At 39.7% G+C, this 25551-nt stretch overlaps 1 protein-coding gene across 27 annotated transcripts in view; it reads left to right on the top strand.

Moving 5' to 3' along the window:
* Window positions 1-25551, top strand: part of ARPP21 (cAMP regulated phosphoprotein 21) — a 126458-nt gene that overhangs the window by 37103 nt on the left and 63804 nt on the right. For 16 of the 27 annotated variants that reach the window (XM_072328816.1, XM_072328825.1, XM_072328823.1 and 13 more), the window contains exons 6-11: window positions 2022-2172; window positions 3385-3463; window positions 4634-4693; window positions 5602-5742; window positions 19781-19889; window positions 21606-21707. In XM_072328816.1, coding sequence (XP_072184917.1) covers window positions 2022-2172; window positions 3385-3463; window positions 4634-4693; window positions 5602-5742; window positions 19781-19889; window positions 21606-21707 — 642 coding nt within the window. The remainder of the gene's footprint in view (window positions 1-2021; window positions 2173-3384; window positions 3464-4633; window positions 4694-5601; window positions 5743-19780; window positions 19890-21605; window positions 21708-25551) is intronic. The other 11 variants (XM_072328834.1, XM_072328832.1, XM_072328829.1 and 8 more) reach the window with 2 other exon arrangements.

Here is a 25551-nt window from a genome sequence, read left to right as displayed (position 1 = left end):
CAGCCCTTCATGTGTGTTTCTTCCAGTGCAACCAAACATAGAAGCATTATGTTAAATGTAAGACAGCATTTACTGTATGTTCACATGTGTGCTTATGTGCACAGTCTGTTGTTTTTCAATGCAGTAAGTGCATGTTAGCAGCTGTTGTGAAGCTTAAGGTTAATGTCCTGGGATTGGCACAGCCAGTTACATTTTTCTCCTCTGTTTGGAAAGCTAATGGCAAAGTTGCTCTGCTCTGGGTAGCTCAGGGAGTCAGGGCTGTCCTTTGGGATCTTTTGTCAGTGATTGATCCGAGCATGGGGTCTGAATGAGAAATTGTTCTGCCATTTGAAGTGAAAGAAAGCAGGCACAACCTTAGTCCTCTCAGTGCAATCAAGCAGGGTAGCAGACATTTTTCTATCACCCCTTATCTCAAGTGGCCAGCTTTCACCCCCTTACACTTTCTCTACACTGAGATCTTAGCTAACGTTGTCATCTGGAGATAACAGAGGTAAGGATTAAGGACAGTAGTTCATATAAATATGGGCTCTAAGGCATTGTTTCTCCTTTACAGTGCTTTTCATCTCGAGTCCTCTGTGCCAGATTTGATTAGACTGAGAAATTACCCAATTCCTGTCTTTCTGTGGCATGTTTATGCTGCTACCTTGTTCCATTAGGGTTTTGTCTTACACGTGTTGTGGTGACTGACTTGTAGTTCTTTACTCAAGACAAGAAAAACACCAAAATTTTGTTTCTTAAAAAGAGAAATAAATATTGAAAGCATCAGTTAAATTAATAGTGGTCTGATTTCTTTGTTTCTTTTCTTAATAATAATAATATTAATAATAAATCCCTTATTTTGAAATATTTTATCAATACCTTTGCTATGCTATTATTCTTTGAAAAATTGTGAGGTAGGAGAATTTAGTAGCATTCCAGAAACTCTGATTTTTCTACAGCAAAGGTGAATTTGGATTTCATTAACCTGTTGCCAGAAATGTATCAGGCCTGCAGGATTCTCTTGTATTAAATATTGCATTGCCATGGAGCTTTGCTACAGCTTAATTCAATTTTTACACGAAAGCTTACGTTGTTATTTTGGGATTTTTTTTTCCCAACAAAAATATAAACACATGAATCTGCTCCCTTAAGTTTTGTACAATCAGATTGTTTTCTTCAGAAGCTACCACAGCGTTATTTATATTTCTCAAGATATTTCAATTTGCATTTTATTCAAATGAGCACAATATAAGTGATGTTGTAAGTGGGGAATAACGAGTTCCTTAAAGCAAATCAGAAAAGGCGACGAGCTTGAATTCTCAATTTTAATTAATTTTTAAAGCTAACGCATGCTTTCAAGTCTTTCTGAAGTACTGCATTTCTGAGGATATGCGGTGCCTCAGAGAATTCTGCTTACCACAACTTGTTTGAATATTGCAGCACCCACTTCGCCCCTTCAGCTGAAGGAATATTTGCACGTCTTTAAATATGAAGTATGCGGTACGGTAGCTCAGTAAGCCATTTTGGATACAACTGAATTTATAATTGCTGGCATATTTCTTCTGTCAGAGCCTCAATGCTCAGTCTTGCTGGTGCTGCATTTACATGCACAAAGGAGTTCACGTGAGCTTGCAACTTGCTTTTTATGGGGAAAAAGTCACATTTTTCAGACCTTTTTCCAATTGATCAGTATTTGACATATGCGATATTTCTTAATTTTTAGAGTTCCCTACAAAGACCCATACGAAATGCATTTCACTGTTTTGACAACTCTTGAGAGTGAATTATTGAAGTGGATAATAATGTGCCCTTAATGTAGGTAGACTAAAAGCACATAGATTTCAGATCACCTACTAGTAGAATCTGGCTTCTGAGATGTTGTTATTCTCCTGGATAGAAAACCATTTTTCAAATAGGAAAGAAATGTACCTGGCTTCAGCTTTTCTAGCCGTATGCAGTTTAATGCCTATCTCCACAGGTTGTGAATCACGGAAACTGTATTGAATCTGGCCTTAAAGTTATTTTCTTTTCCTTCCCAACAGGAATCAATACAACTACAGCTTTCAAGTTTTCCTAGTTTGCAAGAGGAAGATAAAACTAATAAAGATGACTCTGAGAAAGAAAAGGAGAAAGATAAAAATAAAGAAAAAGATAAAAATAGTGAAAAAAACAAGATCAGAATGTTATCAAAAGGTGAATTTGAAATATTTAAATTGCTATAACTACTCTTATAAGTATACGTTTCTTTGTGTATAAATACTCAGTAGGAACGTTCTCATACATTGAGGAAATGCAGAACGTGAAATATGTGCATGAATTCTTCATAGAGATGTTGGGCTTTGAAAGTGAGAAACCTTCCAAAATGGTTTGATGTGGATGTTTTGGTTTTTTTTTTAATGTAAGATAATTTGTTCTGAATTCTTAACTGCGGTGTATAACGTATATGTATGTAAGTATGTATAGTTATGAAAAGGATAAGTCTCTGGCTAACGTTCATTTTCTCCCTGTTAACGATAATACACTGATGTGTTTTTTGTGCAGTGTAGAGAGCAGAGTAATCTTGGTCAGTATTACTTCTCTATGTCAGAGAATTTTTTTCTAATGCTATAAGGAAATCCACCCTTGACCTTTAACCTGCATTGCCACCTAATATTGCTGTTATCTGTCACCTATTGCCACCTACTACAGCTTCTTCAGGACAGATCTTATATCTTAATAAAGTCATATTTTAAAAAGGATTTTTATTAATTATTGGTACAAAGTTAGAGTGAAATGTCTGAAAAAATAATGGTTGCCTACCTGGTTGCAGATCCGTAGCTGGTGTGAATTGTCATTTGGCTTCAATGAAGCTCTCCACAGCTCACGCCAGCTCGCGGATCTGCGCATACCTTTGGTTCAGGCAGTGTGGCAATGCTGGGAAATTAATTCTGACTGCTGTCACGCGTCCCCATTACCCGCCTACTTTCAGGTGTCACTGGATTTTCAGTCTGTTAATAGAATTCCTACTGGCACGACGCCTCGTTTTCTGTGTGTACAGCATATATTAAGTGATACAAAGCGATGAGTAAAACCATTTTTAAAAGCTATGGAGTTTGAGTATGGGAAGGGCTTGCTTGCTTGGAGTTGATGATTTCTCATGATTTTCAAATGGCTAATATTGTCTTTCAATGTCTGCTTTTGGTGCTGTGTCCTCTAGAATGGGACAATTGAATCATGAGCATCCACCTCACATTTCCAAGATTAAATTTCTATTTATTTACTTACTTGAACTCCTAATGAATGTTTTCTTTCTGAATATATACTTTCAGGCTGTGGCTGGAAAATGGAACTCAGTTTAAAGTATAGCTTAATCATAACTGTTGAAATAAAATAAAGGAGTGCAGAGCATTTGTTTTTATTTTTCAGATTGCAGTCAAGAGTATACAGACTCAACGGGGATAGATTTGCATGAGTTTCTCATTAACACGTTAAAGAATAACCCCAGGTAGGTATTTTCTACATTAGGGTCAACCCTTTTGAAATTATACCTTCCAGTCTTAGAAATCCCATAAACTGTACATCATGTTTTACTAGTTCTAGTAGAAGGCTGTTGGGGAAAATGTAAAGGAAGGTAGGTTTCTAATTGGACAAAAAGCTGTTAAAAGTCATCAATTCCTCCTCCCTGTCCAGTCATCCATCACTTGATTTCACTTTCAGTGACATCTGGTCTTTGTCCTTACCTTACTGCATATAGCATCGATGTGATTTTAGAGGTACTATATTATAATAATTGCAAGTGAAGATTTGTATATGAATATGAAGTAGCTTTCTTTTGGTGTTGCTGTAGACAATTAAAATCCTGTGCACAGTGCTGAATTCTCTTGGTATTCCTACAGTTTTCATTTGGAGCAGTGAGCCTGTATCTGTTAAATTTGCCTCTAAAGGCTTAAAGAAAGGATTTGTTATGAATTTATGCATTGTTTTATGTGTTAATTTCATTGAATATTAGATAGATGCCATGTAATAGAGAATCTAGAAGTAATGGTAGGTTACAGATTGCTTAAGCTTTTCTATAGGTCAGGCTGCATGCAGCCCAGGACTGCTGGTAAATGGCTTTATGCCTTGCATAAGTTCAAAAGAGTTAAGGAGTGATGGACACTGTCAGGCTTACAAAAATTGTACGTGTGGTGCTGAGCTTAGAATTTTTTTGGCAGAAGAGGGAGGAAAAAAGAGACATTTAAGAACTTTTGAATTGAAAAACAGAATATTTGGAGTAAGAAATGGCAACAGTGTCTCCTGGGAGTCTCAGTTCACGGTGTTGATTTCCACTGTGCTCTTAACCAGATCAGCCTGCACAGTCTTCTCACTTAATGATCGCTGCCTACAGAAAGATGTGTATCCTACAGAACACTGGACACTTAATGTGGACAGCATCTCTTAAAGAGCCTAGGCTAGCTGGAAATGTCATATTCCATCAGGAAATGGTGAGAAAACACCAGAGCTAGCTGCAACAGTCAGAGCTGTTCTGTGCAACATACTGATACAGCCCCACTTTAAAAATTGCTTTACAAATGTTGGCATATTCATTCTTTGATGTAAAATGCCTATCGGTAGTTGATGCTACACTTCCTTGCTTTTTTCTTTTTTCTTTTCTTTTTTTTTTTCTTTTTGACAGGGACAGGATGATACTCTTGAAAATGGAACAGGAAATTATTGATTTTATTAGTGACAACAAGTAAGTAGAGCTCTGCACTTGGTTGAGAGGCCACGTGTGCATGCAGAAACACATCTCAGTGATTGATGTGCTTATGTGGACCTGAGCCCTTTTACTGGCACGCTGCAAGATCAGGCTTTTATATCCTGACACATTGTGTCTGCTTAATATACAGTGGATGTAAATGAAAACCTTTTGCTTTTCCTCTTGCAATAACTTTTCAGTGGCTTCCACTGGCTCTGCTCAGTTGGATCCAAAAATATTAGTCAAGCTTTCAGCACAGAGGATATGACGCAGGCACTTTTGAAGAGGCATACTCAATCAAATACACTATCATGCAGGTTCCCCTGCGTGCTCTGTTATTCTAACATGCTGGAAAATAAAACTGAACTTTGGGGGGGGGAGGGTTGCACTGCTTTTTGTTTAATAAGCTGTTCCTACAGTAGAGAGTTGAAATAGAAGCAGAGGGAAAAAATTGCACTCTTGGGAAATAAACGTTTTGACAGAAAGAGAGGAAAGAGGAGAAAGTGCCAATCTAGACCTCCCCAACATCGCTCTGTGCCTGACCTCTAGGAGAAGGGCAGAAATCTGTTGCTGGTGACTCAGCAAATCTTTGTGTTGTTTGTGGAGGGAGTGTGCATTTGGTGGGGAGGGAGTGCATTCTTACTGTATTGCCCAGTTGATAGCATGAAGTGTGAGCTTTGTAGTGTGTGGGAATGTGCTTATTGGAAATCATTATGACTTAACTCTTTTCTGTCTTCTTGTAGCGAGCATCAGTGTGCAAATGCACAGAGGAAAAATTTTCAGGCTACTGTCCACTGAGTTATGAAACATGGTGTTGTTATCATTTGATTATAGCTCAGAGGAAAATATAATTATCGGTGGACTTTCTTTCTTTCTTTCCTTTTTTTTTTTTTTTTTTTTCCCAGCAATCACTATAAAAAGTTTCCTCAGATGTCATCGTATCAGAGGATGCTGGTACACAGAGTGGCAGCTTACTTTGGGATGGATCACAATGTGGATCAAACTGGGAAATCTGTAATTATCAACAAGACCAGCAATACCAGAATGTAAGTTGAATCTGTTGTGCTTTCCTCTTTCCCTTTCACAAGAGCTGGTTGGTACTATGAGTGTGCAACATTTTTTTCAGTAAGCATATCTATGTTTTTAATCAAGTGTGAATACTATTTATCTGTTTTTAGGGTGGGAGGAGAGGACAGAGTAGTCTCCGGAGCTAGCATTGTCAGCTTATTTGGGGATTAAAGATAAATAAGGAGAAATCAACCCACCCTGCTCTTTGCAAGTATCTTGTCCAGCACCTTGCAATGTTGTATTCCCTGACTCCTTAGTGCAACCAGTTGACTGCAGAAATGAGTTTATTGCTGTATGTGTCATCTAGTACCATACAAGTATACTCCCAAATAGCCTAAATGTATTTGGAAGGTTGCCTCTTCCCTGGTTCTGGCTCTCCCTGCTTCAAGATTCATTGTCTGCCCAACCTGATTATGCAGCATTTGATTCCCTTCCACAACCCGCCACTGTTATTAATTCCCTTCTCCTCCTCCTGATTTTAGTTTTATTTTATTTTCAGATCTTCACAGAGTTCTTATGGGATATAAAATCTTGATAGTTGAAATGCAGTGCAAAATCCTGGCAGGTTAAACGTTTGCTGGCATGTTTTCTTATCTCTTCTGTGAACCTGTATAAAGATAGCAAAAGCTCAGTGCAAGATTATTGACTAATTCAACAAAGATACAGTAATGTCCATGCCTGTCAGCACTGCTTCTTCTGCCAGGTGCCACATGTACATTAACCATAATGGAAACAAAGGTCTTACTCTCACTCTTTACCTATAAAATATATAATGAAGAGGAAGTAATTACTGCCGGGTAATTAAGTTTTGGTATCTGGTATTGAAACAGAAATGCCCCATTTGAAAATTGTGTACTTCCTGTATTCAATTAGTAGAGCAAATAAAAACCTTTATTTCATTCGCATATCCAGTAGTTAGGTGATTTACTTCGAGACTCAGGTGCTGAGAGTATATGTCTGTATAATACAGATATAAGGTAATAGCACATTATAAAATATATTATATATATATTAATACATATATATATATGTGTGTATCATAGAATGCTTAGGTTTCGATCTTGCAGAAGTGGGTAGCCCCTCTAGCACAATGGTATTTCTTATTTCTCTGAGCCCTAAGAACCTTCCATCTATGTGAAGTAATTTAAGATCCTTCTCCTGGGCCACCCCTATGGTACTCAGACACCTGTAAAATAGCACTTAGACATAGATGTTTTTAAAGGTTTAAATAAACTGTGCTCCAGTGGTCTGATTTTCAGAAGTCAAGAGAGTTACAGTAACTCAATAAACCGAGCACTCAAGCTGCTAACTCTTAGCCTCAGGATCTGATAGCACCTGCCCGTGTGCAATGGCTATGTTAGGATATGCATAAAGAAAGCTGGGTATGCAGCAAACTAGTGTTCATTCCTAAACTGTAAATGAGAAAAAAAAAAAAGAGTCTTAGAACAAAATCGATTGTATTTTAATGATTTATAGGCATTTCTTTGTCTTTACTGTTATCCATTTTCCCTTTATATCTGTCACCTCTGGAGTGCAAGAACTAAAGATCTCACTACATTGCCTTCTCCTGGTGATAATATCACATTGGTATTTGGTAATGTTTTGCCTGTCTGCGTGGCTGCATATCTCATATTGGTAGCACTGGAACAGCACATCTGGGGAGAACACTGAAGCCCCTTTCAATAGCAAAAACTGTCCAAGTGTTTTGGGGAAGCTGCGGCTTCTTGCATGTTGAGAATGAGAGGGCAAACCTGTTTACTGTCGCTGATGGGCAGCTTGTGGGTGGGCTTGTTGTTACTGTGAGCGCAGCTTTCCTGTAAGCATCATGTGAACTGCAGACTTTTCCCCTTTCTGTAGTGATTTGAAGGTAGAATACTAAATGATATGGAGCTCATATCGCATCATGGCTCATCTAGTATGTTATTTACCATACTTTGATACGGCTCTAAAATAAAGCTTTGTAGAGGCTCTTTCTTTCCATAATTGGCTCTTTCTTTTCATAATTGAAGGAGATAGCATGTTGCTTTTTTTGTTTGTTTCATGTTCCTCATTCCGACAGAAAATAGACGTTATTATCCAGTATTAATAAGGGCCGATGAGATTTTATTAACCACAGCAAATACTGTAGAAGTTCCACATCTGAAAACATCCACTATGATTTCACGTGTGCTGAGTTTCACTGTTCTCAGGAGAAGCAATTTTGTTTAGTTCAAAATACTGGGAAAGTGTTGATTCTATTGATTAATTACTTGGAAAAGATCAAGAGTACGGGAGATACTGGAGAGCAGTTAGAAGACTGTGAGGCTGAGTGTTCATTGTTCAATCCAGGTTCATGGAGGGCCCCATAGATACTACAAAGGTTTACATTCTGCCAATAAATTATCTGCTTGTGGCATATGACTCCCAAAATAGCTGCATCCTCTCATGAGGCTTGAGTTCTTTAGTTCAGAAAGCATCTGACTCTGCACAGTCACCATGTGGGCTTGAATATGCATCATGTAGCTTATGTCTCAGCTGGGTGAGGGCTCATGTCACATCTTGGCTCCCACTCGCAGGTGATGAGTTGTTCCCTGGCTCCAGGCAATGAGAAGGATTTGCTCCGCTCAGCAGGGTCCCTCAGTCTTGTTGCTCATGAGTGCTCACAGTCACAAGTGTCAGAAGAATTCATAGCTTTGAGGTGGATCGGATTGTTGGTAAAATTGGGTGTATGGTGCTATGATAAAAGTGCCACAGCATGGAGCAGTCTGTCAAGTGGAGGACAGGAATATCGGTGGAATAAATAGAGGCATTTCATTTGTTTTGTCAAATGGCAATCTGCAAGACTAAGCACTCCCACTTTTGGATACCTGAGACACTAATAGGAACTAATTTAGGGAGGTAGGATTTGAGAAGGTGCTCACTGAGGAGATCACAGCTGCAGGTATGGCTGACTTTGTCCAGTCAACCATGTTGTTGTCTGTGGAGGGGAAATCAATGGTAAGAAAGCTTTAGGACTTGATTGTCTCTGGGACTGCCATCTTTGAGCTTTAGTCAACTCTCAGTGGATCCTCCCTTAAAACAACAGTTATATCCTAATGACTGTTTCGCAATCTGAAAACTATTAAAAATGAGGAGCTTAATCTAAGGTGTATTGGGAGTAAATGGGAAGACTGCTTTATTTGTTGTGAAATTGCTGGTGTCAGCATTATAATGTGTATTTGTCTGATCTGTGTCTGCCTGTCATATACTAAAACACATAGCGAATTTAAGACAGTCAAATGTGACATCAGCAGAAGTTTGGAATAGAAACAATATGTTGGTGTGGATGTCCCAGACTGGAGCCAAAAGACATGGATGTGACACCTCTATTCTGCGTACCCTCAAAATTCCTATCAGACGACTGAAAGAGCTTTATGTGAAAACTATTCATATAATAATACGTATCAGTTCAATCAGATTCATTCATTACGTTATCGTGATAGGTGGAAGAATGTAGGGGAAGTACTTTTTGGTTGCTTGGTAAATGATGAGGGTTTTCATTCAGTTGAGATCATCCCACACGTGACAGGTATGTCTCTGCTGCAGCCCACTCATGCATTCATGTACGTTTTGGTGTATGCATGAGCAACAAAGTTCATCAGAATGGAGAAGGTGGAGTGCTTATGTTACATAAATGATTTTATTTGACATTGTCATACATTCTGGGGGTGTGACACACCTGTTTTGAACTTTATTCAGATACTCACATCTTCAGTTATGACTAATTTTTTTCAAGAGCATCACGGTCATCATTGTACTATTTTCTTCTTTCCTGCTGATAATATGTAAATATTGATATAATACTGGCCCAGTCAGAAGGGATTTTGTTTCTTTGTAATGCCCCTAAAAGCTCTGGGCAGTTCTGCAGTGTTTTCTGTATTGCAGGAGTTGCTTTTTTTAAGTCTGGACTCTACTGTATCAGCAAGTGACATACATAAAACATGCACTTTGTATATCATAACCAGTCTTGTAGATTATTAAGCCTCTGCTACTTTATCTCCTCTGTGTAAGGGGGATTTGATTCACCTGAAGAGAGATGAAGTTCTCAGATTTTCTTTTCTGTATTTACAAAGTGATCTTTCTGTGGATATCATCTATGCTAGAAGAGTCACGCTGTGCTAATTTTACCATTTTATTATTAGAATCTGGACTTCAGTATCAGCAAAATGACATGCACTGAATGATGACTATTTCCAGTTTTTAAAAAGACTTTTTCCTCTTAACTGTGGTGCCAAGAAGACTTCCTTGAGATGCCAAACATAATGGCCTTTGGAGCATTTAGAAAAATATCCCTTTCCCCTTGAGTAAATAAGGTGTTCATGGTTGCTTGGTGTAAATGACTTCAGTTTCTTTAAGCGGTTGTTTGCTGATAGGTAGAGAGTATTCCACATACAGCTGGTAGCAGTTGGGTTTTGTTCAGATCTATGGCAGTAGTTACAGCATGTACCTGAATGTCTGTCTATACCTTGCTTTTTGCAAGATTCCAATCAAAACAATAATCGTTTGTGAGTGCTTGAACCACAAACTGTCTGGTTTTCTAGTTGTTGGGGGTTTCTTTGCTTTGTTTTTCACTTTCCTGTTGTAATACAGAGCATTTGTCTGGCAGGCCGTTTGCTGTATGATCTTGCACCTGCACTGAAGCACCTTATGGCATCCTTGCTTGTCACACATGCACACGGGGTAATCATCTCATGAGAACAGAATCACTTTTGGTAGCCATGTGAGACAGGAAAACAGATAAATATCATCATTTTTGCTTTGATGTCCTTTCTGTTGTGGTTTACGTTACTTTTCTTCAAGGGACCTTTAAGTCAGATCTGTTCCTCAGTTTTCTATGGTAGTTCCCTCTTTCCCATGCTTGCTACAGCATAGTTCTTCACCACCTACTAAGAAATAAGCAGAAATTGGGGATATCTACATGTTCCCTCTGTCATACAGTTGATGTCCAGTCAGTATACCAGAGTCATGTGTGAACATAGAAATGCAAGGGTGAGTAGTAGCTGCATGCAACTTAAATGGAAAAGCTATATAATTGAGCAGTAGCACCATAACTGGCCGAGATGTTTTGTTCCAGTTTAAGACAAACATTAAGCAACTAAGAATTTACTAAAAACGTTGATTAAAGCAATAAAAACACACAGTGATAGCTATGAAGTATTTGAAACTGCATAGTTGTATGTGTAGATTTACAGTAACGAATTATAATAATTCTCTTGGATTTTTATTTTTTGGATGTGTTTTCATACCATAGTTATGTTGAATGTATGCAGAAATTTAAGGGAGCAGAAGTCATGTTTAGGATGGAAAAGCTTGATGTCCCAGCCGTCACTGCTGTGACGCTCAGCTTTTAGCCTTTCTCTTATTGCTGACTTACCCACTGCAGCTCAAGCAGGGGAAGGCTTTCACATCCCAAAAACAAGCAAGGAAGTTGCCAAGAAAGTCTTGGGAAGAACATTAAGAGGGGTTAGACATTTCACATTGAGATTTGGGAAGCATCAACCTCCGGCAGAGTCCTGTGCATGTTACTAACTGCTAGGTATTTTAGCAACATGTTGATGTTATACTGCAGCCATTTGTTTCAGTTATAAAGTACAGTCCTCTCTGCATGCCTTATCTGGGGTTGCGTATTCATCATTTCAGTACTTGGTGCTGAATCTCTTCTCTGGAAGAAGAATCTGGAAGAGACTCAGGTGGTTTTTTTAATGCCAGTCTTATTAAGTTATGAAAATTGTTTATTTTCTTTAGCTTAATGCTTGCTTGAATTAGGACAGCCTTTTTTATCTCAACACGTTCTCTCTTTTTAGTTTCAGGCCTGTCTTACATATAAGATAGGAAAAAAAAAACAGTTGGTATGCATAGGGCTGAGCTGAATATGACTCTTAAGTGCTGTTCTTGTTCATACTTTGATCACTGCTTGCCATACACTTGCAAGCTATGGAAATGTCTTGCTCTGTAAATGAGATGTTGTGGTAAACGAACCAGTTCTAATAGCTCCAGTATTAAATTTTCATCTGATGTAATTTTATCAATACTAAATTGTAATTAAGGTGGACACGTACTTTACAGCTGTTGCGTAGTGTAATGAAATATTAGGTCAGCATTAATTAGAGGATATATGTATTATTTTTCTTGGTTTTTAATCCTTGTGGTCCCACTCCTTTATAATGCAGATTTTGACAGATGCAAAAGGTTATGGTCACCTGGACTGTGCTGGGGAAACTGAAGGTTGAAAAGAGAAAAGAATGCTATGGAATAGCAGGGTGACAGTTCGGTTGGGGGAAGATTGTGCATATTTTATCACCGTTAACCAGTGTCTCTGTGTGCTCATTCAGTCTGCAGCAGGAAAATGTCTGTTAATCAAGCTACTGTTGGGCTGTTTATACTTTGGAATCACTGCAAGGCAGGTCTGGAAATCTGAAATGGCATCTGTGATTTACTCAGTTAATTCCTTCTGTAATGGCTGAAATCATGTTTTAAAATTTGGGCTGTAGTTTACAGAAATTAGGCACTGATTAGTGAGCAAGGGAATTTTTGAGATGGTCAAAATTATTCTTAGTCATTGCCTTTTACCATACTGCTGCCTGCTTCTTGTTTAATGTAGGAAACATGACATGATCACTGGAAATGGAGAAAATGTAATGATTTTTGAGATTTTTTTTCCCTTTAATAGCAAAATCAGTTGTTTCTGCTCCCTGCTCCAAGCTAAACTTGGTAGGCTGTCTCTGACAAGTTATTAAAAACCATCACTTCAGGGCAGTGATCATTCATGGAATGGCTTCTGGTCCATGACTTTTCCTGCTGGAGATGCAGAAAACAGTCATGACCTGAAGTGGAAGTAAACATGAGAATTTATGATGCAGCAGAGCACTGCTTTGTACACGTGGTGCACAAAGAACTAGTGGTTTCTCTGTTAGTACCAGTAGTTTCTCAATTAGCTTCTGGGGAACCGCCTTGCTGCCTTCACTGGAAGCCTTCAAATCTTAGTCTCGCTTTCTTTTTGTTGCTTTCTTCCTTGTTGATTTTTGAACTTCTGAGATGTGAAAATGTAATTTTAAATAGATGTCTGCAGTTATGTGACGCTAATTTTCCTCTACATAGAGTGTGCCTAGTCTTTATAACAAAATACAAATGAATTCCACAGTAAGCAATGCTACTACTCAGGTGTCTTTACTAACTGGAAATAAATTGTTGCTTTGCAAAATGTGAAGGCTAGATATAAATCCTGCTATCAGGAGCCAAATCCAAGCCAGGGGATTGGCAACAGGAGAAGCAAATTCCTGAGCCATAGAAATAATCCTAGTTTGATTACAGAAGGACAGTGAAGTATCTCAGTGCTCCTAGAATGGTCCCTGCCTTAGAGAGAAGGCTTTGTATTTCAGCTCCGATTAGCAGAAGAGCTGGTATTTCAGAGTACCCTTGGCTTACTGGATTATCCCATGCCGTTTTTTAGTATTCTGCCCCCAAAATACCAGGCCAAATATTGAAGTCTGCATTCAGTTGAACTCTCAAGGTAATACGGTGCTTTTGCATCTGTATATTAAAACAGAATGGCTATCTGGATTTAAGCTTTAGGAAAGCTTGTCAGGGTCGTGAGCTGTGCTATGCTAAAGGTTAGATTGGATTTTTTTAAATACCGTGTAGTCTGAAAGACTGTAGGGTCTGGCCCCCTGCTTTGTCCTCATACAGAACATCTTGTCACAGAAGAGATTCATAGTGCATTATCTTTGTCCATCCTTCAGCCTCCAGGTTCACCATCATGTCCATAGTGGGAAGTACTACTGGTGCCAGGCCCACAGAAATCATGGCACTAAGGTACCAGAGCATTTTGAAGAGGTGAGGGGGTTTGGTTTTTGTGAAGTGGCAGCTTGGCTGCCTGCTCTGCGGAGTGCAAGTGGGTGACAGAATAAACCTCACGCTGTGAGCAACAAGAAGAAGGTCGTAACTTCCGTGCTGTATTACCAGCTCTGTTCCCTTCAATCCTGTCAGATTTATCTGAAGGCTGATCATCTTCATTAGTAAGGGAGAATGCCTATCAGAATCACTTGTGACATTTAATATCCTTGTTGTTCAGTCATAAGTATAGGACATGATCAGATTGCAGATGCTGTTCTGAAAAATGCTAAGAATGTACAGTCTTTACCCAGGAAAAATGTAACATTTGGTATTTGAGGGTTTGTTTTTTTTTCCTGTGCTTTAGAGAAGGCAGCACCTTTAAGCAACTGCCTTGTACAGGGTAGATATTTTTTGATGGCTTTCAGTGTGCTTTTGTCATTGTAACAGAAGTTCTTAGTGACTCATACTATAAAAGCAGCAATCTGTTAATGAGGCATCAACCTCCAAAAGCCTGAAATGCCATCTTGAGTGATTTTAAGTGTTAAGTTATGATAATAGAAGTGCACTGTGCTTTAACAATTATCTGTATTTAAATTCCCACTCTGACTTTTAAAAATTGTTAGAGCATCCATCAGCCCTGAAAAATACTCAGTCCTTATTCTCAAAACTGTTGTTCTGAGGGAATATAATCAAAGAATTTAAAGCTCTAGGGCCGCAATTCTGCCTTGCATCATTTTGCTGGTGCCTTTTGACAGTGGTAGTGTTTGCTTCCAGCTCTTGTAAATTCTCAAACTCGCAGAATGTATCACCATGCCTATAAGACCAAAGAGGTCTTTTGTTGTTGTTGTTTTTTTAACTGCAGATAATAGAGTTTTGGCCCAAAAAGTAATGCTTATGTCGTTTTATTGTGGCTATAATGCAGAGCACTAAGAGAGCTTCCAGCATAAAACTGAAAAAGCACAGCAGGCAGATGTAGTGGATATTCACAAACTAGCAAAGCAAGAAAGGATGCCATACTGTGTAACAGCATGCCTGCAGAATAGAGGCCAACATGATGTTGGACCGAGCAGTTGGTTTAATTAAAGACAAGTGCGAATAACAAGAAAATGTGGTTAAGCCGTCAGAACACCTTCATAACAGCACCCTAAGTCTTCATAACTTCTCCAAATGCTGTCGGCAGATACGCTTCTCCCCCACACTCAGCATCCCATTGCTCTTCTGATGGTGTGGTTGTGGAAGAACGCTTACTCATTTTGTTTGCCAGGTGATGATACTGTGGGTGCCCAGGGGGGCTCTTTGCCCCTTCCTAGCCCCATTGCTTTACCTATCTGTCCTTCTGCATTGCCACCCATTCAGGAGACAAGTATTAACATCCTGTCCCCAGTTAGTTCATTCAGTGAACATCACATTGCAAATGCAAAGCTGGTGGGTTTTTGCTTCAGGCTTGTGCACACCACGGTGATCTCCACTTTTGAACTCGCTTTCTTATGTTACATTTCTTATACAGCAGCCTTGCTATTACCTGGGAGGTTTTTGCAGATGAAATGCACTACAGCACTTGCTAGATTTTTTTCTTTATCAGGCACTGTGCTGGTAAACTGCCTTTTCCACACGTGGGGAGGTTGTTGCTCCTTTTGAAGGCATCTTGTGCTACAGAGGCCTGTGTGCCATAGTGCTGTCAGAAACATATGCCACATAATAGAGATTTATGTGCTGTGTAAGTCAGCCCTGACAATCCCCCGCTGCCTCTGTGCTCTGCTAATGCAGGGACTGCGTCTTCAGAAGTGCAGCATTCGAAGCTCACGCTTGTCTCTTTTCATTTGTTCTTTTGCTGTGGTATCTTTGTTTCTTGTTTTTCAGAGCTAAATAACTTATTTTAAGGAGTATAGATATTTCCCCCCTCTTCCCCCCCCCATTATTTCATTTCTTATCTCCTGTATAAATAGATATTGATGAAAGTGCATCAAAATGTTTCTAAACACGACACTCACTGCCAAGTGCCCTGTGACTTCCTTCATCATCAGGATACGTGGGCTGTTACCACTCTGCAAAATGTTTTTAGAATCTGTAATTTGATTCAAAGCTGAATACCTGCTTAGGACACTTAGATGGTGGTTCTGGTTTTTACACTGCTACGTAGTACAATGGTTGACTTGGAATCAAAAGTATTAAATGAGCACATAATGGGAATTCTCCTTAAATATTCCATTTTAGTAGTATGCCTTGGGGGCAAACTCTGTTCTCTGTCATACTGAGATAAATTGAGAGGAACTCTACTGAAGTGAATGGAAGAATGGAAGTAGTTCACGTTAAAATCACCATAACGACAGCAGAAAAATCTTACAGTGGATGCTGCTATCTAAATCTAAACTTGTTTTTAAAACTTCGACACACGGAAATGTTTATCTACTTATACCAGCTTTCCTTTTTCCAAAACAGAAGCTTAGTTGTAGGGAAAATTTGTTGTCCAGGAATATCTATTTGGTTGGATTCTTGCTTAATTAGGGACTACAGTTGCATTTTAAGGGACTATAAAATGCTAACGAGAGATGTTCATCTGTTTGAGGATGCAAGGAGCAGCATTTTACTCTGGGAATCGGTTTGTCTTCAAAGGCAAAACTGTCATGTAGTTTCATAGCAAACTGCATAAAGACTTCACTGGGAAGGAAGGAATATACTGCTTTTTGCCCTGAAACTTATTGCCAGAAAGACAAGTATTTAATGGATACTCATAGCTCACACCTTGTAGGTAGTACTGAACCAGTCTTCATGTGATTTGTGCATTTGTGGTTGTGCTTTGGAGCACAGACGGTTTACTTCCACCAGTAGTGTTGACCAAGAAGTATTTGGGTGATCAAAAAGGTTATATCAAAGAAAACCAACTTTATATTTTTCATTCTGTGCAGTTTGGGTGTTTGTTTTGTTTTTGTTTGTTTTTTTTTCTCTCCTGTGTGTTGGTTTCTGTGCCTTTGAGGCATTCAGATTTTCTCTGTATGCTCCCCAATTTACAAAATCCCACTTATTTAAAGGGAATTGGTATTTCCTCATTAGGCTTTTTTGGAGCAGTGGAATTTGAGATTCTCAAGTGATCCACTGATCTCAGGCATGGGAACTAAATGAAATACTGACTGTCGTGTATGTGGGTGGCAGTCTTTGTAAGCATATATTTGCAAGTCTGTTTTCTTACACACTTCTGTTAGGATGTAAATACGCAGGTACACTGGATCTATTGGGATCAACCTCTCAAAATGATGGATAATGTAGGTTGTGGAGTTATTTTGTTTGTTTTAGTATTTTGTTGTGGTTTTTTTTGTTGTTTTTTGGGGTCTTTTTTGTATTGTTTTCGGTTCTTTGTGTGTCAGGAAGACACCTGGAGTGTTGCAATACTCAAGGTCATTAGAAATGCTTGATGTCTCCTTCAGAAGGTTGTGCCAGTCCCATTTTTTACCACTTGGAATTAAACTAAGGTGTGGTAGGAGTTTCAAGGTGTCTGTTATGGTAGCAATAGTGAATAAGTTCCAGATTCTCTGTTATTTTGTGGAAATTAATCCATGCTTTGGATTAAGACCTTAGTTTAGATCAACACTCTAAATAAGCTTGATAAATTCACTCTCTACGTGCATGACCACAATCTAGTGCATTGTACAAACTCTTCACTATCAGTGCAAAAAAGGCTTAGAAGGAAAGTAAACGTGGTTTCTTATCAGTCAGGGCTTGCATAAAATGAATTCACTATATCTACTGTATTACAGTAACTGTATATCTTACTAGTGTATTGACAGTATGCTTCATCTTACACAAAATGTTATATTTTTCTTGCATTTTTGATCTGTTGGCTCACCTTCAAATTCATAAACTAGTGCAGTAGATTTCACCAGGTGAAATACTATGTCTGTACTCACATAGCCAAATCTCCTGTAGCCTTGCTGTGCTACATCATGCTCTGAACAAACAAATATCCTTTCACAACTGAGGATCAATCACATACTGGGCTTGGAGATTAATTTTATTAACAGGCACCAGCAGCTCATTAGTTCTGGCTTGTGGCTTGATCTCATGCTTCTCCTTCCAATCATCTTCTGACAGGTGGAAACATTTTAAAGACGCTAAAGGAAGTGAAAATTGGATTTATAAAAATAGATGTATCAACTATTAAAAACAGGTTGTTTGTTCTACTGTGTTGGTAGTCAGAGATGTTTATTTGCTTTTCTTAACTAACTTTTGGTAACTTTGAATCTTTCCTCCGCATTTTAAAGTCAGAAGCATTTATTGTGTGCACTGTATTGTTTGTTAGATCCTTAACAGATGGCTTAAACTATAAATTTTATGGTGATGGTGCATCTAGAGAGGTTTTGTTTGTATTCTAAGCCACAAAACCAGAAAAACAGCATTCTTCAGTTGGTGGTCTCAAAACAGAGTATCTGCAGGTGCGCGTCTTCTAGCTGTATAGGCACAGTGCTTACTCATGAGAACAAAGGCAGAACAGGCCACCTAACAATCCATTAATTGGATTTTTTATCATTTCTGGTATGATCAACCACCTCTGCCTTTAGTGACCCATGGTGTCAGAGAACTGTTATAAAAAGGCAGGCTCCTTTGGGTCACCAAGAAGAAGAGACCTGATTGACTATGCTGATGGTTGGACTCAGTGTTCCTAAAGGTCTTTTCCAAACTAAATGATTCTATGACTCCAAGAGCATCTGGAGAGTCTGTTGACTTCCACAGTGTGGCCCAATAGCTGGAAGTGCCAGCACCTCCGGATAATGGACAGTGTTGTTAATACTCAAAATCTATGGAAATCAGGCCATTTTGTTTTGTCACTTTGTCACCAAAATACAGATTGTGCCCAGAAGTGGGAATTTGTGGCATTGATACAGAAGGTGAGGCAGGAGAGTTGCTGTCTCTTAATCTTAAATTTCCAGCAGTTCATTGCAAATGTTTCCTGCACACCTGATGGTGAATTGCAATGGACTGTAATGATGGCATGAATGCATGTTGTCTTTTGATTAGAAATAGGCTGCTAATTAGTTGAATACAAACCTGTGTGATATAACAACAAAATGGTGGGTGGTTTACACATAGGATTCAATTTTCCATTCTGGAATGAAGTTTGCAGAGAGCTTTTAAAAATTACTTATGAAGTCACTGAATTCTTTCAGCTCCACCTGTAATTTCTTCAGGGTTGGTCCGTTACTGTTGGTGGCAGTTTTGTTCCTGGTTTGTGGAGGTCTATTCAGTAGGCATGAGCATCTCCTCATGATGTAACTGTGGGAAGCAGTTGTGGTTCATTAGCTTTTCAAAACCAGCTTGTGATTTACCAGTGGTTGATAGTATATAAGTGCCAGCTCTTTGTGTCTCCAGAGTGTTGGTCACCCTATTGAAATCAGTGGGACGCAACACATTATTATGGGTTGGGGTCCAGGACTGGCACATCCTGGAGTGCTGCTGTCAGCGACAAGGGGTGGCAGTGGCCAGCTCAATAACAGAAGATGTTTCTTGCTGTTTGCTTTTTGCACAAGGTGTAAATACGGGAAACATGGAACATCTCCTCTTGGCTTATGAACCTGAAAATGTGAAGCTTCTAATTTGTACAATTCGGCACTTAAAAAAATGAATGTCTGGATGGGTTCAAATCAGTGAACTAATTGATACTCTGTGACTCTTGTGGAGTATTTTCCTCATTTAACGGTGATGAGATAATTACTTGTTTAAGCAAAATATCATCAGTCCCTCCAGTTACGGTTTTATTTGTTAGGAGTAAGAAACTCTTGCTTTTGCTCTTAAGATTTCGATCGGTTTTGCATTACTTGTAAAGGTGGTTCGAAGCTGCTGCATTGCTGGAAATCCCTGCTACCGAAGGAGCCAAATTAACATGCAGCATGTTAATTTATTTTCCTGTCCTTCAGTCGCAGAGAGGAGAGAGAAATATTTCGGTGAATTCCCGCTCCTTGCTACATAACAACAACAAAAGCTATTTATGGCAATAACAGTTAGCAGCGGGGCGATGGCCCCAGGCAGCTATAGGACGCATCTCACGATGAGTACCAATGTTGACTGGTTTTGCACTGAATGCCTCTGTTGAAAACAAAGAGCACTGAGAAAATAAAGTTCGAACTAAAGCCGAAAGAAAGATTTTTTTATTGCTATGTTTTACTTTGCTGGCAGACCAGAGCAAAGGTTTTCTGAACATTTAAAAGATGAAAAAGGTGAAGAATCCCAGAAGCGATTTATCTTGAAGCGAGATAACTCTAGTATTGATAAAGAAGACAATCAGGTTGGTTCTCGGCTCGAGAGTGGCTGAAATTTTGTTCTGTTCTTTTCTTTTGTTTTGAAGGCGGGCTGACTGATGTTATTGTTGTTCTTTTGTTGTTGCTCTCCTCTCCCCCTCCCCACCCCTGCTGCTCCTTGCCCCGCAGCAGCTCTGAGCCCTGCGCGGCCGCTTGCGCCGTGGCAGCGTGTGGGTCTGCATGGGTGATTTGCTTGGCAGGACGTGCTGCATGCCCACGGGGGGAACGCCGAGGCTCGGGCTGCGTTGGAAGGCCGTGCTGGTCGCATTTCTCCATGTGTCGCCTAACGATGGCAGCTGTTCCGCTCCCTACAGCTTGCTCCTTCAGTTGTACCCATCCATTCGGAGCTGGATTTCAGTATGGACCGATGATAAACCGGTGTAGCCCAAAAAGGAGAAAAAAACACAAACAAACAAACAAAAAGCCCCTAACAAACATGCTATGGTGAGGCCAGGTGGATTTTTAAACCATCCTAAAATAAGTTTTGACCAAAAATGAGTCAGTCCCATCTTTTAGCTCCCTGCTCTCCCCCTGCCCTCACCGTGTGTTACTGTCCGTGTGACTGACCTGCTTGTCGTGCATGCACCGTGGCACCAGTGTCCCCGTGTTGCTCATCTCATAACGTGGCATTGCTGGAGGTGAGTGATGCGTAGGGAGCACCAGGGGAGCACGTGCCTTTGTGCTGCCTTCAGTCAGTGTTGTGCTGTTCCGGTCTCGTGCAAGCTGTGTATGTGGAACATATTAACAACAACAAACAAAACGAAACAAAACAAAAAGGTTCTGACACAAATGATGAGAAAATTCTCCCAGGTAAGAAGATCGTGTGTGTTTTCTTTGCTTAGGTTGTGTTTGTTGGAGGTACCTGCTCTAGTGAGTCTCTCATTGCCACTCTCCTTCATGTTTTCAGTAAAGGACTGATTTTCCTTTCTTTTTTGTTTCCCTTGTCTCCACATGGTACATAGCAGCCTTGCAGTTAGGCTGCATCGCAGTTGGCTTAGAAGCCAACTCTCAGCCATTTTCAGTGTGTGGTGTGCTTGGGGATCAGACAGAGGAACACAGTGTGACCAACCAGAGAGTGCTAAGCAGGTGGAGGAGAGCAGTACCTAAAACATAACAGCAAACAAAGTGCTTCTTGCTGGGGGCCCTCCTCTCTACCACCCCAGGCCACAGCCTCTTCCTGCACTGTGGTTTATCGATGGGCAAAAAAGGGCCATGCTTTTCCCAGTGAAAATGAAATTAGGGGTTCCTTATGTCGTGTAAATAGTTAAAATTCTTGTACAAAGCACTTGGGACTTCTCCTTATTAAGCTAGCTTTTGGTGGGCTTCTTTTAGAGCTCACAACTTAGGTCTTACTGCCTGGTTTTCCTCCTTTCTTCCTTGATCTCATAGATAGCGCAGTGCTGCCTGTCCTCCCATCTGTTGGCCGCTAGGAGACCCAAGAGATGGTCAGAAGCAAAGGCTTGGGATGAGAACAGGTGGATTTAGGGCTGTGGGTTGCAGCCATCAAGCAGGAAGCCTCCTGTCAGCACTGAGCTCCATGGGCAGCATCTGCCTGGGAGCCCTTGGGTGCCCTAGGAGTGAAAGCTATCGTTTTCATGGTTCATTTGTTTGAGTGAACACTGATTATTCTCAGCTGACAGTTTCTTAATGGCAGTTTTTAACAGCTCAACTTATATAACCCTCCTGGTTTTTTTTCTGCTCAGCAAAACAGAATTCTTCCATTTAGAGATGACAGACGAAGTAAATCAATTGAAGAGAGAGAAGAGGAGTATCAGAGAGTGAGGGAGAGAATATTTGCACAAGATGTGAGTAGTTGTTTTCCTTGCCTCTTTAGTGCCATAACTTTCCCAGTAGCCAGCCAGCACTGCCCCTGCAATGTGAATGCTGGATTTGCACCATGAGCTGGAGGTGACAGGGAAAGGCTCTGAGAGAAGCTTCAGGTGCTGAGGTTGCTTTCTGGAGGAGGAGGCGACACTGAGACTTGCAGGGATATGTGTAGAAGAAAGAGGAAGCCCAGCATGTTGTCTGAGAAGTGCTTTTCCTGATTCTTTGAATGTTCGTGTTTGTGTGGTTGAGGTTTTCTTCTTTTTCCTTCTTTTTTTTCCAATCAGAGAGCAGCGATTTAAATGGACACTCTCAATGATCTCAGATAGCTGTATTATTTCATATACCCCGAGCCATATCACTTTTTTTTTCAAGTAGCATTCAGCAGAGCCACCCAATGGTTGCATGCTTTGATCAGTGCTGTACAGCTAAAAGACTGAGGACAAAGAAAAGTCAGAGGGTAAACATGGAACTGCACAGGTTTTCTGAATTGACTGATTATTTCTGCCATCAGGAGTCCTGCTGATGATTATAGCATGAATAGAATAAAGTGAAATAGGCATTGTAATTCCTGCCTTGCCAAAAAAGAAAAAGAAAAAAGAGCTTAAACAGCAAAGCTACATGTCTAGGGGAAAACATTTAAATCTGGAACATCTGTGAGCTCTACTTCGTGTTTCTTGAAAAAAGAGAATTACAGTCCTACTGTAATGAAGGGATCCTAAAAGGAATGAGGGAAAGAAAGGAAGTGGGGGTAGTTGGTAGTTTGGTTTCATCTCACATCTCTTTGGGAGCTCTGCCACTTAGAGGAAGATAGGAACGAAACCAATTAAAACGTACTGAATCATATTTGGCAGTGTCCTTTTAAATTAAAACTGTTCCTATGCTGCAGGACTAATTCTGTAGTCTGAGATAACCTTTTATTTTGCTCTGGTTTTGGAGTTCCACACATCCAAGTTACTTTTTTTTAGTAGACTATATTCTATGGTTTTAAGGTGTGTGTTGTCTCATTTGTGATAAGTTTTGCTCGTTTATAAGTAGCTTGCCACATCTGAATGTTTTTAGCCTGGCTTTTTCCTTCTAGTCTGAGAAAGTCTCAGTAAAACAGAAAGCCTTCAGTTTATGTTATACTTCCAGCACAAGGGTCTGATGTGCATACTGTCATGTTATATACAGTAGAGTTAATGAGTCATCCGTGAGCCTCTTTTTGCAACCTGTCTTCTGTATGAAAGATGCCGTCTCTGGAATATTCCAAGGGAACTTGTGCAAAACCAAAAATTCTTTGGGTTTTGAAGCAGACTGCAAATGAGGCAAAAGGTTGTTAAAAAAGCAGCAGCTAGAAATGCCAGGCTGGGAAGCAGATGGTTGGAGAAGTGTGCTGGAACTCACTCCCCAGTGTGCTTCTGTTCTTATTTTCAGACTGTTGAGCTTTGAGGGTAGGTGGTGAGCTTTGAGTTGCTCGCAGTTGGAGGATGTTGTGGTCTGTTGGGTTAGCACCTCTAAGCAGCAAGGCCCAAGCAGTGGTCTGGTTATGGTAGGCATTGGTCTGGTTGTGGTAGGCATTCTATATGGATGTGGAGTGAGCATATTTCCAATTAGCAATGTAGATCTCTCCCTCTCTCTCTCATATCCACTCATTTGGTCTCTCTCTCTGCTGTTGTAGTGCTAGTGAGCAAGAAATACATCACACTGCAGTGAATTTCAGCAAGTTGTACTGATAATACTAACAGGAAATTTCTTAGCTGAGCTGAGTTTTTTTGAGTGGAGCTCTCTCATCATAGTGAGGCGTTTCTAGGATGATGTCAGAGGGTTGCGGTGGTGGACAGTGTTATCTTCTGGTTTGTTTTAGGAAAGAGAACTATAGCTTCCTATACTAGGTAACCACTTGCTGCATGTAGAACTTTTTAGTTTTAAAGCACTCAGCAGTCATTTGTAAATCCATTTTCCCCAAGTTTCTCTGAGGTAGGTACCTAAGCACATAAGCCTTGCAAATTACAGATGTAGAAAGACAGGGAAGAATTTATCATGCTATAAAGAGTTAGTCATGTGGTGTTTTTATTACCTGTATGCTATTTACACTCCTGTAGTCAAGCCTTTATCTGTGCCTTGCCCATGAACCTTAGAAAATGGTTTACAGATATTTCACTTCTACTTAGAGCATGTATGAAGAGGACTCGCATGAGAGGTCTCCAAAGGGTGGCAGTGAAAGTGCAGCCATGACTTGGTGCACCTAGCATCACTCCCAATGTGTCTCAAGTATCTCAAGATCAACCCAACTATCAAAAATTGGAACAAAATTTAGGAGAAAAGGGCAATCTGGTGACAGAGGCAAAGAATCTTATGCATGTTTCAAGTACCATGAAAAATACCTTAACCTGCTTTCCACATATGGAGCAACAGAAAGCTTCCTTGCTCTTCCTTTGACTTTTTCAGCACTCCAGTGCACCTGATATCTTCATTTCTAAGTTTAAGATAAATATGTTCATGAATAATGCTATCATCATGCTAGTCCTCATGATGATTAGTCTGATATTAGTCAGTCTAAATTATACTCCCTGTCAAATTTTCCATCTGCTGTGTTGGCTATCATAAATTTTGATAAGGGAAGCTGGAGGTTCTAATGGCTCCTCTCATGTAGAGTCGTAGCAGGTGGCAGGGACTGAGAGAAGCATGTTAATGACGTAACTTTGTAAAAGGATGGGCAAAGAGGGTAGGTACTGTTTTTGATCAGTTCATTGCAGTAGGAACTGCAAAGCATGTACCTCCTGAACTTCTAGGTTGCTATAGCACTAAACCAGCACTGCATGAGCTCTGTTACACTCAAGATTATTTTTCAGTTGTAAGTCCTGCAACCTTCCTATCATAAACTTATTTTTATTGTAAATCTGGCCTTACAACAACTTGTCAGTTTTATGGCCAAGGGCACATAGGACCTGGAGTATCCAGGTCTTAAAAAGAAGTTTCCCATCTAAGCTGCTTCAGTTGATTTTATTGCATTGAAAAGCAATTCCCTGAGGAAAATACTAATAATAAAATCTTAAAGGAAAAAAAAGGTATATGTAACACTTTCAATACACATCAACATGAATCATAGATTTAAGTCAGAATCCTGAATATGTATGTAAATGGCACAGTAAGTTTGGCTTTTGAGCATGCGGAAAATTGATTCTAGAGACAAGCAATTAAATTACTTTGGGGAAATTTCATTTTTTTAGGTTAATGCAATGTATAACCTCATGAGCCAGAATCGCATAAGAACCGTTCGTTGTTCATAAACGTATTCTCTAATAATTATTGTGCATTCACTGAAAGATGTAGATACTGTATTAGTTACACAAATGCCGGAACTGCCCATGATGCACATGGTACTAATTAAAGGAAATACAGCACAATTTTAATTTTGGGTTTTAGTGGTTATGGCTGTTGTTGACTAAGCAGTGTATTTTGAAGGGCCAGATCCTTTAGGTAAAATAAATCATGATTCCTCTGATTAAGAAAGCATGGAGGATCTTCACTGCTTCCTGATTCAGGAGTCACTGAATGAATGTTTGAAAAGCTGGCTTCATCCTTGTTTTATCCTATAGGAAAAGAATAGGAAGAAAATAGACAAAGCCAGAAAATGCCTTGTGTTGGCTAGCATAAACCCATACATATCAAGACTCCAGTATGGCTGTACAGAGCCCTCCTTTTTTTGCTGCAGACCAAGCAATTAGCATTTGTTGTAAGCCTGAGATCTATCAAATCTCGTTAACTGACATGCAGATGATTACCTGATGATATCCACTGCAGGATGTTGCTGCATGTTAATTGTTATCTATGCAGGCTAAT

Source organism: Excalfactoria chinensis, chromosome 2, assembly GCF_039878825.1.
Source record: "Excalfactoria chinensis isolate bCotChi1 chromosome 2, bCotChi1.hap2, whole genome shotgun sequence".
Classification (NCBI taxonomy): domain Eukaryota; kingdom Metazoa; phylum Chordata; class Aves; order Galliformes; family Phasianidae; genus Excalfactoria; species Excalfactoria chinensis.
Note: the sequence above shows the minus strand (reverse complement) of the source record. Positions and strands in the feature narration are given on the sequence as shown.